Here is a 19327-nt window from a genome sequence, read left to right on the forward strand (position 1 = left end):
TATATGGATAACTTTCTTCCAACTGGTTTTAAATGATCGACCCAAGTATACTGTGTTTTAAAATAACCTGAATTCAACTTGACTTTATGTAATTGGATCTAAATGTGACCACGTGATTGGACAAGAACTGGGTTTAACTGAATTTCATTCTAAATATTTGAATATGAATCGAAGGTCTATGAAATTGATAGAGTTTTTGTGTATATTTCAGCAGCAAACTGATGACTGCTAAAACTAAGACCTGTAGTAATGTGACAGTAAAAGATTTGTATATTGTTCATTTTATTTTGGACGTCAACCATAAGTTGCATTAGGAAATAGTTTCTTTCCAGAAGTACTACAGGCAGTTGTCTCCCTGCAGGCAGACACTAAACATCCCTGCTGACAATCAAACAAACCACCAGCCCATCTTATAGACTGTTTCAGCACAAGCTACACCTTATGTAAATTATTAAATGGGACATGTGGAAACAGAGGGAATTCAATAGAAACATGTTCTAGAGATGAACAAACCTTAACTTAGAACGACCGCATGCTGTAAGGCTAGCAAAAACTGCATATCTCTTTAATTCATGCCAGGTACCACACCTTTTGTCGACGATGGGAGAGGTGATATACTATGAGAGTGATATATGGCCGCAGTAAATACTAAATAATCTGATATCTATTCAGGTTTGTTTTTGTGGTGGTAAAATGAACTCCTCCACAACAAACCTACTTGCAATGCTAGTAATGTCTCAGTAATGTCTCTGTACTTGTCACTACAATCAAATGAGCTGGTGTCTACCTGGCTTTGTTGAGTCTCCTTTTGTTTCTGGGCCTCCAGAGTCCGTCTGCAGCTCCATTCCTTCAGAGCTTCCTGCACTTGTGGTGTTAGGCAGCCAGAGAATGGTTGATCCTGCTCCAGGCTCTGGATCAGACACAGGCTGGCATATACGCTGGTCAGGTAGTACCCGCCTAGAGACAAAAAATAAAAGATTGCAGGAGGAAAAAGTAATATTTAGTTTGTAGTACTAATACAGGAACAACTATGATAATCAGCTACAGCAGTGTTACTTCTAGACAAAAGCTGAGTTGCTAGATGCTACTGTTTAAAGCTGGGTTTTTACTCACATGTATATACAGGGGTTGGACAATGAAACTGAAACACCTTGTTTTAGACTACAATAATTTATTAGTATGGTGTAGGGCTTCCTTTTGCGGCCAATACAGCGTCAATTCGTCTTGGGAATGACATATACAAGTCCTGCACAGTGGTCAGAGGGATTTTAAGCCATTCTTCTTGCAGGATAGTGGCCAGGTCACAAAGTGATACTGGTGGAAGAAAACGTTTCCTGACTCGCTCCTCCAAAACACCCCAAAGTGGCTCAATAATATTTAGATCTGGTGACTATGCAGGCCATGGGAGATGTTCAACTTCACGTTCATCAAACCAATCTTTCACCAGTCTTGCTGTGTGTATTGGTTCATTGTCATCATGATACATGGCACCGCCTTCAGGATACAATGTTTGAACCATTGGATGCAGATGGTCCTCAAGAATGGTTCGGTAGTCCTTGGCAGTGACGCGCCCATCTAGCACAAGTATTGGACCAAGGGAATGCCATGATATTGCAGCCCAAACCATCACTGATCCACCCCCATGCTTCACTCTGGGCATGCAACAGTCTGGGTGGTACGCTTCTTTGGGGCTTCTCCACACCGTAACTCTACAGGATGTGAGGAAAACAGTAAAGGTGGACTCATCAGAGAACAATACATGTTTCACATTGTCCACAGGCCAAGATTTGCGCTTCTTGTACCATTGAAACTGACGTTTGGCATTGGCATGAGTGACCAAAGGTTTGGCTATAGCAGCCCGGCTGTGTATATTGACCCTGTGGAGCTCCTGACGGACAGTTCTGGTGGAAACAGGAGAGTTGAGGTGCACATTTAATTCTGCCGTGATTTGGGCAGCCGTGGTTTTATGTTTTTTGGATACAATCCGGGTTAGCACCCGAACATCCCTTTCAGACAGCTTCCTCTTGCGTCCAGAGTTAATCCTGTTGGATGTGGTTCGTCCTTCTTGGTGGTATGCTGACATTACCCTGGATACCGTGGCTCTTGATACATCACAAAGACTTGCTGTCTTGGTCACAGATGCGCCAGCAAGACGTGCACTAACAATTTGTCCTCTTTTGAACTCTGGTATGTCACCCATAATATTGTGTGCATTTTCAATATTTTGAGCAAAACTGTGCTCTTACCCTGCTAATTGAACCTTCACACTCTGCTCTTACTGGTGCAATGTGCAATCAATGAAGACTGGCTACCAGGCTGGTCCAATTTAGCCATGAAACCTCATACACTAAAATGACAGGTGTTTCAGTTTCATTGTCCAACCCCTGTAGGTGATCTCAAAACTTAAAGTATGAAAAATAAGTGAAGAAAAATGTCACAAGCTAGCCTGGATCTAGCATAAGTCCAAAGTGGACTCTTCCCACAAAGAGGGCCCTTTGAGAAGGAAAAACATAAATGAAGTAAACTGGCCTTTTTTAATTAAATAAATAAATATTGCATTCGATTGGCAACTGGCAACCAAAGTGTCAAGAAGTGTTGTCTAGCAGGAGTGGGCAGAATGAGCAGTTGAATTATCTACCCTGACTCCAGGTCAATAAACAAGTGAATTAACTGCAACACTTGGCTTAGCTGATCTAGGACGTTTGTCTCTCAATAGGAAGGCTGTGGTAAAGTCAAAAGAAAATGAATCACAAATGCTTGAAAAAAATAACTTGGATAAATAGTGTACTTTGTGCTTTATCAGTGCAGGGACAGCTAGCTTGTAGCAGTGCTAACATCACTGAGCCAGAGGACTAAAGGAAGGAGATCTGTGGGGGCTCAGTGTTTAAAGAAGAAACTGTCAAGATAAAATAACCCATGAAAGTAACTATTTAGCTGTCTTTACATTATGTATTTACTGCATAAACTTTGCTTTGTTGTTCTTTTACATGATCGCATCTCTGAGGTATGATGTACTGAAGAACAGTGTTATGCCTTAGATTTCCTTCAGTTTTTTTTTGTCACGCTTAAATGATTCAGGTATTCAAAATGATTTTAAGATACAAACAAAGCAGTTTTCGAAGTATTATTTACATAATAACAGGCAGTTATCAGGCCTAGCCAGATAGGCCTAATTACTGTCAGACCTGTACAATTAAGAAATCTTTTAAGTAGAGCCTGTCCAACAACATGAAGTAGGCTAAAAAACCAACACACCAGGTCCTGATCAAAAGAAAGTCAAGGACAGATGAAAATAAGAGTCATTAATATCTATCAACCTGGAAAGGGGTAGCAAAGCCATTTTGTAAGGCTTTGGGACTCCATGTAATAGTGAGGGAACCTTTTAAAGGAGTGGCCAGTCTATCAAACCTCCTCCAAGAGCACATTGCCAACTCATCGAGGAGTTCAGAGAAGAACCCAGAACAACATTTAAAGCACTGCTGTAATTTTAGGTTTTCCTTATTAGTTTATCACCTCTGTTTTTTACTGTGGTTAGGTCATGTCTTATTAGTTAATTCATTTGTGTTTAGCTTTTCACTTATTCTTGTGTTCTGATTTTATATTTTAGTTTATTCTGGGGTGATAGGCTTGTCCTCCTTTGTGTTTTGTCAATCTCTATTTGTGTTTTTTGTGTTAATTAGCCTCCTTTCCTCAGTGCGCTGCCCAGCACTATCCTTTCAAAGCTGTTCCATATTCCCCTTATAAGCTCACCTGAATCCAATATTATTCTCCACCCTGACCTCTGTGTATACACTCACTGGTTTCCACTGTTCTTTACTGGTTACATCTGCTCCATATCCTGTTCTCCTCATGCTCTTTCTGGAAGGTTTTCAGTTATATTTTCATTAAACCTGCTGCCATTCTAAGCCCTATCCTTTGTCTGCATTTTGGTCTTTCTCCTAACTCACAAAACATGACAACTGCAGCCTCACTTACGATCACTGTTCATGATTCAACTACTATTAGAAAGAGACAAAATGGCATCCACTGCAGAGTTCCAAGGCAAAAACCACTGCTAACCAAAAACAAAAAGTTCATCTCACATTTGCCAAGATATGGTGACAGACTGACCAAACAAAAGTGGTGCTTTTTTGGAACTTTATGAAAGGAGGGCATCCTGATACATCTGGTATAAAACTACCACAACATTTAAGAAAAGGAACCTCCTCCTTAGTCAAGCATCTTACATGGTAGTGTGATGGTACCAATGCCAACATTGGCAAATTGTGACAAACATCCAAATAGTTACTTCTCCTGTTAGCGGGCAGAGTTCAGATTGTTAAAAACTTTTATAATTTTATCGTGGCACAAAAAAGACCAATTCTGAAGAACAGTTACCATAGAAATTTGATCATTTTGAGGCATTGTCCAGAGCTGCAGAAAGGTCTCAAACAGCTAATTTGCTGGTCTACTAATTTAGTAACAGAAGGCTCAGAGAATGCATTGCTTATGAAAAATATGCTCAATGTTTGACTAGTGGCCAAAATAATCTGTTTTTTTGTGTCTATATTTGTTTTTTATGTTTACACCCTATATTTCAGTGCAACAAGAGAAGGTTCGGGTCGTACCTTCTCCGCCAAGCCAGGAGGGCTCCAGCAGCTCCATCATGTACTCCACCTCTATCAGCAGGTTAGGCCTGTTACATTCCACTATCACATAGGATAACGCAGGAAGGAAGTCATCCAAGCTAACATCCTGCCCTGTAAAACAAGGGCAATAAAAGAACATGATTTCATTAGATATTTACCATTTCAAATGAAATAACTATATGGTGTCTGCAAATCAGGTATGAAAAACCAGATTTTTATCAATTACAGCCAGACTGACATATCACAAACTAATGTTCATGACACACTTTATAGATACACAGTGTATGAATTTGGAGTCTCTGATAACATATCAAGAAAGTTTTTTTTCACAGGTATCAAAGAGCAGCTGTGGTAATAAAATCTAAATCTTGAGAAACAAACTTTGACCTTTTGGAAAAAATCACATCTAAGACCAACCAGTCCAGGTCCTTGCCAGAATTTTGATGAACACAAAAGGAAAACAATATGTGCTTCAGTTTAAAAGGCTGAACTAAACTTTGTGGACATGCTGATGTCTCACCATGTAAAGTCCCCATTGCCTTGTGGACAAACTTGCAAACTTGGAGCAGCAAGAGCACTTTATCAATGGGCGAGTGTGTTCGCTGCATAAGGATCAGTTTCTGCTTCACCCTCTCCACCTCTTGGACATCTGGGACCCCCGTCCGCACACCAAGCTGCTCTATGGCCCCGTTCCCTTTCAGGCGGAGCATGTTCTGAGTGAGCCGCTGGGTGGAGCCATCCTGATTGTGAAAAGCTGTCAGGGCTTTCTCAAGGTGGCACTTCAATGGCCTGAGGATACAGGAGAACATGGCCCGCTCCAATGCCAGGTCTGCAAAAAGAGAAGGAAGGAAACTGGAAACTGATTTGGTGTTGTCTTCTAAGTGTTTTATTTTGCTGATTTATAGCTGAAAAAACACAGGAACAGGCAATATGCCCAGAGGGATACACTGCCCAGTAATGATAATTATTATAGTGTCAGTCATGACAAAAAAGGCATGCTTTAACTATACAAAATGAATAATTGATTATTTCAAAAGCAATGAACAATTGAAAAAGAAAACCAAAAAAAGATCCCCAGGTTTTTTAATTAAGATTTATTTTTGTAGTGGGGTACTGCTGTAGCTTTGTACTAGGAACAAATCCATCCACTCAGGATTTTGATTGTTACAATTTTCACTAACCTTTAGGTCAATATAAATTCATCCTGTCATAGGTCTGCAGTTGCTGCATATTTCCCTTTTTACATACTTTTTCAATAAAATGCATGATAGAAATAGACCAAAACTTAACTGGTTACATATGTCAAGCTCTTACCCATTTTCTAGTTTTACTTACTGTTATTGGTTTATTTTTTATCTTGATTGGCAGTTATACATCTAAATAAATAAAGTTCCTAAAGTTATTTTAGGACCTCAATAAATCAAAGAAATGAAAAAATCAACAACTGTTAGGTAGTTTTTATCCATTCCCTTTTAACAGAATAGTGGTTATTGGTTTTAAAAAAATCTTTAAATTACTTTCTATTTTTTACAGTGATCATTTACTCACTATCTGCCAATAAAAGAAAACTAATAATAATGTAGCAGCTAACTGACTAAGGATAACGCAATAAATTACTCTGATTCAAAGTTTTATAATGATAATTTAGGCAAAATGTAGAAATCTGACAAATCTGTTAAAGTGGTGGTTTAAACTCCGTGTACCAGTATATACAAAAAATGTTTTCTGAATGATGCTTTTAGGGTCTGCAAGTTTCAGGTTTACTTTGAGGTTTTGTGATATTTATTTTTCTGCCTGATATGATCAGACAGATAAAACTGAAATTCTTTAACATACAGTTTAAGATTTAGGAAACCCATTATTCTTAAAAACATTTTAATTGTAAACCTGACAAGAACAACAATTATGCTCCAGTGGGAATGAACCTATGCGGAATTTTCAAGAGCTCTGCACTAGAGGTCTTGTAAAGTAGGAACAGCCTTGGCCAGAGAAACTTGGTTCTTGCCACCTTAAGCAAAATAACCAGTTTCTATGTTTTTGAGAGTATGTACTGGCCTTTAGTCTGCCATGAAAATATACTGTTTTGTATAGACAGCAGTACAAAAACAAAAACACACAGCAATAGTAGCGGTAATAAACACTTGTTAGTACTGGAAATCTTTAAAAAAACAGTAATCATAAAAACAATTGAAAAACATAATGACAATTACTCTTGTCTTTCTTATTTTATTTACAGTGGCTAAGAAAATGAAGCTCTGTGTTATATTTATACTCCAGGGAAACAAGGAGTCATAGATCACTGAACAAAAGTTCCCGAACAAAAATGGAAATGCATTCACAATAAAGGTTTGATTTCTTTGAGGTTTTCTGTCTGGGATTATATTACTGCAATAAAAGTTGGATTCAATATGAAGTTCTGATTTTTTGTAGCAAGTCTCTGTGAAATTCTTATCAGCATTAGTTTACTTTTTGGAAATAGAAAGATGACATGTCACTGTTAGCTTGATGGAAACTAAATAAGTCATCAGAGCAGTAGAGGCTAGCCACTCTTTCACTGTACATTTTTAACAGTCTACAGTTTCCAGACAGATGATTGTTACGTTTGGAGCTGTTTCAGTCATCTGAAGAATGTCCCTATGTGCATGTGTAGTTACGTCGTTTGAACCTTCTGACTAGATCTGACCGGCTTTGCATCGTAAGGACATTCTAGCTCCACCAGGAATGGAGTAAACTGTTGTAAATTTTGTGTTGTTGTGCAGCAGGATCGTAGATGATATGTTCCTGTGCTTTCTTGTTCTGATAGATGTTTGAAATGTATCCCGATGCACTTGAAATCTGCTGATCCTCCAAATGAGCAGATACAGTGTAGGTCTGCTAAACTTTTTAACTTTCACCACTTGTACTTACTTTTCCAACAAGCTGACAGTGATATGACATGTTTTTGACTCCAGCTAGCAAACTATTACAGTAATGAAGGTTTTATGTCATATCTTCTGTTCACTTGTTTCAACATTACAGCATAATGTTGTTATAATAATAACTTCACAGAACCTCACTTGCAAAAATCTGACTGAACTAACCCTTTAAGGGTTTTATACATCTCTATCAGGGGTGGCAGTAATTGAGCTGCAACATAACCCTGATTTTCTCCTCAGGACACATTTATAGGAATGGCCTAATTCTCTCCTAAATATATTATATTTGTTAAATGCTACACTGTAACTGTAAAACAAACACTTATTATTTGTTGCAATAGAAAAACCGCATGTGTCTGTAAAACTAATCTTTTTTTGGCCTGGCAACAATAATTAACAATATCCAACCTCATGTCCATGCACATGCGTGCTCTCACATGTGGAGACACTCTCAACGTAGTCAGTGGGCACTCCTGACTCAATATTTTCCACTTATCATCAATCTCCTCCCACCCCTCCATCATGTTTCCCTCCTGTATAATCCCCCACATCCCTCCTCCATCTACCTTGTGATCAATCACTCCTCCCTCTCAGCATCCAGCTCTCATTTACCAGCTCTGGAGAGTAACACATTACATGTAACGTGATTACAGCTTTGTTACATACGAGCAGCTTTTGTACAAAGGTGACTATATTTTTTTAAGCTGTTACTCACAGACCTGTAACTGGTTACACTTTCCAAGTAACCTGCCTATTTCTATGTCTCCCTCCCACCCTCCAGTGAATCGTGCAGCTTTTCAAGTGAGCGTGGGACTCTGATATCTTTTTATGATAAACGAGGGGGAGAGAAAAAAAATGCAAATGCCTCCCGCCGACGCAATGAGAGATAAATCAGAATCGCAGTGCAATAGGAAGAAAGGAAGGAAGGAAGTAACGGAGGATGAACGGAAGGCTGAGGCCAACCACCCTCCAGCCCTCCCGCCAAAGCCTCTAAACAGCTGGGTAACCATCATTTGTTATTACACAAAATAACACCTGTGAGGTACGCACAAAGAAGTCCAAACACAAAGGAAAAATCCCACGCACAGGACTGTGTCAACAGATCCAACCACTTTCCTTGCAATGTAAGCTCCTGTAATGTCTTTAGAGTACAGAGACCAGTCAAGTGCTGAATGGGAAGCTTGTGAGTGTGGGAACGTCAGGCAGGGCTATCCCAACACTGTTTGATAAACATCAGACACAATATGACCACCCCCTCCAACCACCACTTTACTACTACACAGGCTGCTTTGTGTTGACAGTTTCCTTTACTGGAGCCTCGACAGCCCACCATGTCTGCTTCTATAAACCTACCTCCTCTGACACCATCTAGGTTTCAGCTTCAATGTTCTCTAATTGTTCAGTATTTTTCTTTCCCATATTTTTTTTGTATTTCTCATTGTCTCTTCCTTTCAGTCTGGCAAGCTCATGATGTGTACAAATGACAACTTCACACGGATATCGAACACATATTTTATTCAAGCACAGAAGACTTAATCCAATCAGAGAATTCACATAGTTAGCTGGGATGGATGGATGGATGGATGGATGGATGGATGGATGGATGGATGGATGGATGGATGGATGGATGGATGACCTAACGAACTTTATCTATGTTTATGAATGAACTTCCAAGGAACTAAATGCAGTAAAATCCATAAGAAATATAATTATGAGATTTTTTTTATTATTTTAATTTGACTTAATTTTGGAATCTGTGTGGCTGGAATTTACTTTCAGAGGAGTTGTTGAAATCCTAAATAAAAACAGAACTATGCCAGGCACAAGTAACATTTGATCAGAGATCTCATGATTGATTTGCGATTTCCAGTTATGTCATGCTCTGATCTGCCAGTAATTTTGCTCTATTCTGATTTGCCCTTAAGAACCATAAATACCAAGACAATACTGTTTTTCTAGTTTCTGCATAAAATGAAATTCAGCGGTCTTAACTGTGATAGCCACACCTATAGCTACACTACAGGAAAGTCACTCTCATTCATTTTTATTTATTGTTTAGTATATTTATGGTTTTCATTAATCCAAACACAATGACATGGTTTTGTTTAGAGTAAATGTTTATTGACTTGATATTTGTTGTATGTGTAAGAGCACATTTGGTTCACTTATATTTTTAATCAACTAATTTCTCACCTTTGATTTGTTATAATCACCAATTCTTGTTTATTTTACCAATTTCTTACATTGCATGATTCTTGGGAGTTTGCCCAGACAAGAGATGGTGGACAGGGGTCAGAGCACCTAAAATACATAGAGGGGATAATTGGACTGCACCACCAGATTCTGGTGGAGAGAGGAAATTTGTATTCTCTTTAATTCAAGTAGGTTTTTGTATTTAACTCAAGATTTCTATTTAAAGTTTAATACTTTTGATTTCTTTCCTTGGCGTTTAGTTTATCAACAAACATAACTGTACTTCGTTGTTTTCTTGTAGTTACTGGCTGTATTGAGTATAGTTTCCCCTATCAAGTTGTAGTGGTCTGGTCAGCCATTATACATTACATGACCTGGAGTAATTTCTGTGTTATGTGTTGTTTTTGCAGTCAATTGGTTGTTAAGTTTATATTTTTTTGCCTGAGTTCAGTTTTATTTCTTTGACCTCTTAACGTTTTTAACAATTTTTTTTTTTTATTCTGTCACTTTGCAACTCGGTCCACCACATTAACAATAAACTGTTTGCAGTAAAATAAAACAAGGCTTTCTCAAAAATTTATAAATGATTCATTCATGTCTTTGTAATGAGCCTTAAGAAGCATTTCTGTCGGGATTGTATGAGAAACAGAGCAGTCAGTATTACACAGCTCTGCAGTTTAACAGGATCTAACCATTATATCAAAATAAAGACAAAACAATAACATTAAAAAAATTATTGATAGACAAAACAAGAAATTCCACAGAAACAGCTGTTTTAACAAAATCACTGGTACTACATTAAAACGCCCCGTAAAACACATTTGACCGAAGCCTTTTTGAAATGTACTCTTTACTGTTTTAGTTTAACTGAATGTTGAAGCTATTAATTAGTAAAACATGATTTCCTGTTTCCCTGGGGTATAATAAGATACAGATGGCTATTTCTCTTCAAAATGGAACTGACAAGAGAACATGCACACAGTGAGGAGAAGGGTAAGGGAGGTAAAAAGAGTTTTCAAATCTTGCTGGTACAGAATTGAAGTAAAGAGTAATGTTTCTGAGCCACCAAGTCCCAATAATATACTTTGGGCATTCAATACATCTATACTACGGTGAATTGGGAAGGGTTCTGTGGATGAATGTTCTTAGCCAGAAAATCACTTTACAAGCTAAATAGAGCTTTTACTCTGAATTTTCCACCAGTTATTGTGGAACATAATTTTAGAAAGCCTCCTGAACAGCAGGCTTTCATTGGATTCTTTAGATTCATTGTTTTCATTGTGTTTGTTTGTAGTTATTCCACTGAGCGTTACTAGCTGTGCTTAAGATGGGGTCTTGCATGTCAGTGAATCTGCCATTGTTTAACCTGGCACACCAGCCACACAAATTAACCTTCTCACTCTAATAAACCAAATTAGAGCACAATAGAGATTTAAACACCATTCTCCTCTCAAGATCCACCCCCCCGAACTACAAACTTGGCTATTGAAAATCACAAATATGAATAATTTCTCTGTTAATATTGTCTGTTTGTCATGTAGTGTAGGTTTTGGGTTGAACCAAAGTGCAGACAAGAAATTGGGATGAGCAGAAAGAATGATTTAATAAAGAAACAAAAAAACATACAAGTAGAACAGGACATAGAGCACGAGCCGAGTAACGGGAAAATCCAGCAACAAGAACCCATGAGCTTAGATACTGAGGCTGGGCTGGAAAATGACAAATGAACCAGAAGGGTTAATCAGAGGAAATGTGGAATAGCTGTGGCAGAATGAATGCAGCAAAGCTGAGGGAGGGAGACACAAAGAAAGCTGTACTAAGACACAGAGAAACTACAAACTAAGGGAACAAGACTAACTGTGATTTAAAGGAAATAAATCCAAATGTTCAAATACACACAGCAAGACTGGTAAAAGATTGGTTTGATGAACATGAAAGTGAAGTTGAACATCTCCCATGGCCTGTACAGTCACCAGATCTAAATATTATTGAGCCACTTTGGCCAGGTCACTACGTTTTCCTCCACCAGTATCACGTAGTGACCTGGCCACTATCCTGCAAGAAGAATGGCTTAAAATCCCTCTGACCACTGTGCAGGACTTGTATATGTCATTCCCAAGACGAATTGATGCTGTATTGGCCGCAAAAGGAGGGACTACACCATACTAATAAATTATTGTGGTCTAAAACCAGGTGTTTCAGTTTCATTGTCCAACCCCTGTATATTATAGATTCATTAGAGTGAGTAAAATATTCCAAGCTATTATTTCTTGTCATTTTAATGATTAAAACCTGTAATTCAGTGTCTCTGAAAATTAGCAATAAATAAGATCAATTTAAATCAAGCATTTTCAATGCATAAATGTTATGTTATGGCCATATATTTTATGATTCTGCACTGTTTGTCTGCAACATCTCTGCTCTGCCTGCTGATCTTCTCTGTACTGCAGCTATTAGGAGGATTGTTATCACCTGCTCCTTCCCAGCCAGCTCCCTAATCACACCTCCCCAGCTCCACCAGTGCACCTGGCTTCATAAGCAGCACTCTGGCAGACAAACAGCACCAGATTATTAAAAGCCTTATGTGAGTTAATGTCCAGCGTATTTCCATGCTTGCCTGATTCTGATCTCATTTATGCCCCCTGGGTTTCTCTGCTCTGCTTTGCCCTCGTCAAATATTTTCTTGGCTTCTGATTTCTGGACATCAACCTTGCTTCTGCCTCCCGACGGCCTAACCCCTAGATCCGTCTACCTGAATCTGCCACCCCGTCCATGTGCCCCGACCAACGATTTAAGCCTCTCCCTCGGATCCTGTCACTTGACTCTGCTTCCCCGGCTCTGACCCAGCTTCTGTTCCTTGACTAGACCGCACTCTGCTCCCTCACAGGGAGTACAAACCTGAGAGCCAACCGACCCAACAATGCAGATGACACGAAGGCCATTATCAAAGCAACCTGGGTTTCCACCGCACCTCGGCAAAACCACAGACTGACTGCCTCCATGCCACGCCCACTGATGCAGTAATTCATGCAAAAGGAGCCCCAACCAAGCATTGAGGGCATAGAAATAAACATACATTTCATAAGCCTGACAATTGTGTTTTTCAAGAATCCTTTTTTATTGATCTTATATAATGTTCAGATGTTGGGTTTTCATTACCTGTAAGTCAGAATCATCATAATCAAAAGAAATAAAGGCTCACTTTCTGAAATGAGTAACAAAATATATGGAATTTTTTCACAATATTCAAATTTTTCATTCATTCATTCATTGGTTGATTTGTAACCAAATGCAGATGCACATTTGGCTTGGTTCACCATGTTTCAATTTCAATTTGGTCTTGAAATTTGACCAAACTGAGCATAAGAGGCAAAGGAAAAGCAGGCTATATGACCTGAGTGGATCTAGCACCTGACTGTAAAAACCAAAGGAAATTCATAGTGAGGAGGGTGGAAGGATGAGTGGAAATAGGTGAGCTAATTAAAATGGGGAGTTGTCCGACAGGTGATGAGAAAAATTACAAAAAGAAAACAAGAAAAAAGCATTAACCAAAAAAACAAACAAACAAAAAAACAACCAAAACCAGCCGAAAAACAATAATATAGAAGAGAGTAACTGGTAGTTAGATAACTAACAAAAGGACTCTGACCATAAAATTAGCTTACTTCAAGCACTATTCCTTGTGATTTCAAATATGGGGGCAACAGGATGCATGAAACCTAGGGTAGGAGTAGGGATAACAATAGAAAACCAGATTCACCTTTAATTATTTTGCATAAAAAATGCTCCTCTAGTTGCATCTTTTGCTTATTCCTTACCTGAAACTGTAGTGCTTTACAAAGAATGAAAAACTAATTCCGAGTATTACTTCAATGATTCTGGCGAAGGAATGAACGTAAAACATCTATTTTGAAAAAAAGCATGATTATTAAGAGGGATTTCTGGTCCTTTTGGACTTTTAGGTTGTCCTCAAATTGCCTGACTTAAACTAAACAAACAAACTGACTTAAAATGATGTAAAAACTGTTATGGAAATTATTTTATTAAGTGTTCCAAAGTGTATGACCTTTGGTTTACCTCACTCCAGTGAACATCTGTGTTAGAGGAGGAAGCTGTAAAAGCCATTATCAGAAGTTTAATGGTTAAGGCCATTTGTTACGGTGATGCCTCGGGGAGAGTAGATGGTTGTTCCTAGGTAACCTAGTCACCTCTGAACCCGAGAAGGGTCTAGGGTCGTAAAACACAGACTCTTTGAAGTTGAGATAACACTGTCATGTTCTGGTATAAATACTGTGTGTAAATGTTGATCGGGGCTCTGTTTCAACTGACTTGCTCGGTGACAGAGTCATTCAAACGCTTAATGCCTTTGAATAAAACTTATAAAGACAAAGTCCGGATTTTCTCTTGTTATGAGTCAACGTCTACCCACTTTGATAAGAAAATTCCACAACAAAACACAGATGACTGCAAAACTATGTGTTCAGATATGTTTTGTGTGTTTCTGTGGGTTTACCTTTCTCGTTTTCGGGCACTAGGGTTTCAATAGGAGGCTCAAGTTCTCTGCTGTCCAGCAAGCAACACTTTGCCTGTGACAGGAAAAGGCGCAGACCCTGCAGAAGCTGCACTGAAGTTACACCTGTCGACAAAGATGACGAAGAGGAGCTTAGCGTTTTGAGCACTTTTCTCTGCTCCTGGAGGAAGTCCTGAACCATGCCCCCAAAGACTGAGCGTCTGTCTCGGGCCAATTCCTCCACCAGTTGAGTCAGACGCTTGTCAGGTGCAAAAAAACACACAAAAGCTTCGCTCATACGATGCAGCCCTCCGCGGCCTCGTGAGCGGACGAGTGGCGGGCGGTGGAAGATGTTTGTTTGGGCTTGGGCCATGCTTTCTGGTTCTGAATCTGAGTCATTTTCATCATCCATACTGCTGAAGGAGCTGCAGCTGTCAAGCTCAGCCAAGGACGGGGCTGGCCGGTGCTCCAAGCCCAGAACTGTTCCTTCGATTCCCGGCTCCTGCTGGAACTTGGGTGTATCATCATTAGCAGCAGACGTCTTGAACAAGAGAGAAATCATGCTTCCCAGTTATCACATGATAAAAAGTTGATTTTTTTAAAGCATGCACAACCATTAAAAATCACCTCAAACCACAGAAAAAATCTCAAGAAATCACTGTGCTCTTCACTATCTGAAATTCAAATATTGTCCTGTTACCTGCGGCACATATATGGTCATCATATCGTCTTCCTCTGCTGACCCAGGCGATACTGCGGGAGTTCTCCTCAGAACACCGGCCCCTGCATGAACTCTTCTCTGTGGGTTAGGGCTAGCCTTGTGCAGCCCCTCCGATCCTCCAGGCTGCTCCAGTGATTGTGGAGGTGAGTAGGAACCTTCAAGGGACAAATTCATGGAGGACTCTGAGAGACGAAGACGCATGCTGCGCTTGAAGCGATGCCGTTTATTGGAGGCGCTGTGGTTTGTGTGATGTGGCTGCTGCAATTAGGAAAGATAAGATTCAAAGCCAGATGACAAAATGCAATTTGTAGTCATATTAGAAGTCATTTCATTATTTTAGAAAGTTTGAAACTAACCTTGCAAACCTCCAGCTGAAGAAAGAGTGGGTTGATAAAGCAGACTTTGCCTTGTTTGCCTTGAGTCATCAGAGAACATTGGTCTTCATTTCCCCCCATGTGGGCATGGGCGCTGCTGGTTGATGCAACAGGCCCTAACGGCCCATTTTGGATGTCTACAGCGCTTGGTGAACTCCAGAAGTCTAATAGAAAATCCAAGAGGAAGAAGGGCGCTCAGAAATCAACAGTTCAAATAAAAAGAAATCAGTTGATAGGTAGTAAGAAACTAATTAATCTATAGCAAAGGGAAGCAACAGCAGGCAGGGACCATTTAAATTAATGGCAGAAATTTAAAAAACATTTCTGATCAGTTATAAAAGCTACCAGGTTGCTCTATCAATGATGCTTTTGGTGTGGATGCTGTTACCAAGTGAAGAAGCTGCTTTCAATATCAGTGAAATTTTTAAAACTAAATTAAAAGGAAACACAGACATGTAAGAACCTATTTAGAAGGACGCCGTGTTTCCTACGACATGTTTAGACATATCAGAAGCTTATTCAGACTGTGAGAAAGTCCTTGGACAAGTCATGGAATATGCTAAATTTGGAAATGTTGGCAGACTTTTGGAAATCTCACAATTAATGGGTATACATTTGCTGCAAAATAAATACAAATACTGATGTTCCTCTAATGCTTGCCACAACTTTACAGGGACTGCTCTCTCTCTCAAACCCAGGGTGACGTCGTTTCTGTTCCTCGTATAAATAATGAATGATTGTTCAAGGCAGTAAGGCTACAAAATGAATCCTGTTCTTATATCTTGTTATATTATAGTTCTTAAAGAGAAATCAGAATGGAGAAAAATTGGTATTGACATGTCAAACCTTTCCAAAACATGGAGATTGGAAAATGGCCACCCAACTCTGACCAGGTTATTTCTAGTTTCAAGGCAACCTTGAAAAATTGCTCTTTTTTTCCCTCTCCTGAAAAATTCAAACTATGCAGCATTTATGGTTCATTTTCATTTAGTTCTTGAACATAACCTCCAATATCCATCGGTGCATGATTGAATTCAGTGCCTGAATTGCAAATCATTCAGCATGAAATCCACAGCTGGCCCGTATGTCATTTAAATGGTGATTATGCAAAGGGATGGTGGATTTAGGCTTCAATTAATCAGCCAATTATAAATGTTTTCAACTTAAAAATTCACCAAATGCTTGCTGAAGAAAAAAACTAACAAAAAAATTTAAAAACATTGCTAGAACCTGATTCAAAACAGTCTAGACTTTCCAGAATCTGCTTGTGATTCGGCCATCATGAAGTCACACCTCGCTCTTTGCTGCTGCAGCGCAACAGCACATGTTTCTGTGTTAAAATAGATGCAAACTGGCAGTCACTTCTTCACACAGTTGACTTTCTCACAACTGATATGCAGATATTCTTCATTCTGTTAATTGTTGTGACAAGGGAAAACTGTCAGCTTTAGCTAATGAGGAGTGAAAATATACAGTAGTATAGAAAGTGCACAACAGTTTTTTTTTTGTCTTTGATTTATAGATGAGGAATGCAAGAATAGTTATCTATTACATATATATGACATATGATAGACATTAACAGTCTACCACATATTTCAGTGAAGTACAAATTTCTATTATTGTTATTATTCTGTTAATGACTGATAGTGATGTTTACCCTGGCCCATGTGTGAGATGGCTTCCAGCTGCCGGTGCGTTGTGGCTTTGGCAATGGCCTCTGGTAGCTGAAGAGGAAATGGCAAGACATCTCTTGAAAAAAAAAAAAAAAAAATCAGTTAATAAATCAAATAGTTCTGACAAAATGAAAATGATTTGATCCTAAGAATGGGACAGGGAATTTCAAATGATTGAAAAGGCAGAGCCCATTATCATATTTAACTTACAGTATCTGTGGTTGTTTTTGATTTGGTCTGCCAAACCCAGAGTTAGCCTTCAAAATGTGTTTTGCATGGTCAGTTTATGCTTAAATCTATAACAGCTGTATTCATGTTCTCAGCTCCCAAACATATTACAGGTAACGCACATCGTTTTGTTGAACAACAAATCTAGGTTTTCCCTGACTATGTTTTTTGCCATTCCCAATAAGGCTTACATTGCAAAAGAGATTGTATTGGCTGCTGCAGCTTGCTGTCTGTATCTGTGTGTTATAGTTAGACAGATTCTCAGTGTTCGGGTAGCAGCACAGAAAGGCTAAAACTGTAGTCATGACATTTTTGAGGAGCAGGAGCACAACTTTTTCTGAAAGCTTCGTCTGCACAGGATTACCTGAAACTGCCTACCTGGAGTGTTTCAAGCCAAACTGTCAATTAGTCTGTTAACCTATGTAAAAGAAATGCAATATTTTCCTGTGGATATGTGCTCTTCAATGGCATCATCATTTTAAGCTGGTACTCTGAGCTGTGTGTGACGTATAAAGTGAGATGGTTCTTCCTTTGTTTTTCTACCACACTTCTAGAGTCGTGTGTATATTTTATTCTGGTTTTTTTTCTGCCCTTATAATGACTACCAACAGAATCCTATCAAAACAGAGTAAATATGCTAACCCTAACCTAGCTCTTCAGTAAACTTCTCAGCAAGAAAACATTGTGAGCAGTACAGGAGTTTGTTGAATATAGTAGAGGTGAGTCTAATACAGTCTAAGAAACAAATGATAAGGCTATGTGTGTTTTTGGTCACGCACCGTCAGAACATTATTGTAGCTTTCTCAACCAAGTTAACCCCTTATTGGAGCAATGTAGTAAAACTGACCTGCAGAAACTCTGTTTATGGCAAAATGTACATATGTAACGGGGTTTTATTTTAACATCACTATTGATGTGAAGTTTGTCAGAATTGGTTTATTTATTCTTCAAATTCATTTTATTTAATCAACAATTTATTTTTTTCCTGACTTTTATTGCTATATACGTTTTTTATGTTACTCTTGTTAGTTGGTGGTTACCATAGCAACCAGTAACAGTCATCTCTTCCCCTTTTTCTGTTGCTGTCTGTTACTGTGGTATGTATTAGGATCAGCTCTGTGTTTTCTTAACAAATATGATTTTTTTACATATATTTTAGGTTAATTTAATTATATAAATCTTTCCATATTCGATTTTGCCATATTTTGTAAATGTTTTAAACTGTTATTGTAATTCATGTTGTGTATTTCAGCTGTGTTTAATGTTACAACGGCTAACTGTTTTATCAACTGTTCATTTCATTACTGTGTAGTTTGTTTAGAGTTATTTATTGTATTTTATTTAATGTATAAGGGCAGAAGCTGCTGGAGCTGCTAACCACCAACTTGTTTATTTGTCTCTTGTTAGGTATGTTTTACTTTTTGATACAAAGTAACAATTCAGTTGCCAATTGTACGATAGTCTTTGAATGTTAAATATTTGTGTGTACTCTGTTTCTTTTACCACAATATATGTATTCATTGCTAACTGTGTTAAATATAATGTAGAAAATTCATGTTAAAACCACTATACGATCACAGTCAGCTTTTCCCCTTTTTAACTAACCACCAACTTGTTTATTTGTCTCTTGTTAGAATAAATACAGAGAACCAGAATGTGCCTGTCGTGAAGTCAACCTGCTGGATCAGAACGAACAAGATGGGTTACACACACACATATATATATACACACACAGTATAAACACAGCGCTTTGGAGTCTTCAGGCTTGATAAAGCACTAAACAAGTGCAGGCCATTTATAATATTACAGGAAAGTCTCACTCCTTGTGAGCATCTTTTAAACAAAAGGGAAAGGATGCGTGCTTTAGCACAGAACTGACTACATCCACATTCAAGATGTCTTATTTTACAAGCATAATAAGCTGTTCTCATCACAGCCTCAGTCTTGTTTCAGACCTCACACCTAAATTTGGGATTCCTGCTACAAACAAACTTCAGTTAAAAGACCTGCATTATTTTACATATCTCAGAGCTGTAAAATTGGACTGAAAACTCTGAGTGGCCCAGTGAAGTATACTAAAATTAA

The 19327-nt window shown here is 38.6% G+C and overlaps 1 protein-coding gene across 1 annotated transcript in view; it reads right to left on the reverse strand.

The window, feature by feature from the left end:
• Positions 1-19327, reverse strand: part of rin1b (Ras and Rab interactor 1b) — an 84206-nt gene that overhangs the window by 5454 nt on the left and 59425 nt on the right. The window contains exons 5-11 of the mRNA XM_047385172.1: positions 16999-17090; positions 15324-15505; positions 14947-15225; positions 14250-14787; positions 5149-5457; positions 4608-4739; positions 788-957 (exon numbers count right to left, since the gene is read on the reverse strand). Coding sequence (XP_047241128.1) covers positions 788-957; positions 4608-4739; positions 5149-5457; positions 14250-14787; positions 14947-15225; positions 15324-15505; positions 16999-17090 — 1702 coding nt within the window. The remainder of the gene's footprint in view (positions 1-787; positions 958-4607; positions 4740-5148; positions 5458-14249; positions 14788-14946; positions 15226-15323; positions 15506-16998; positions 17091-19327) is intronic.

This window comes from Girardinichthys multiradiatus, chromosome 14 (assembly GCF_021462225.1).
Source record: "Girardinichthys multiradiatus isolate DD_20200921_A chromosome 14, DD_fGirMul_XY1, whole genome shotgun sequence".
Classification (NCBI taxonomy): domain Eukaryota; kingdom Metazoa; phylum Chordata; class Actinopteri; order Cyprinodontiformes; family Goodeidae; genus Girardinichthys; species Girardinichthys multiradiatus.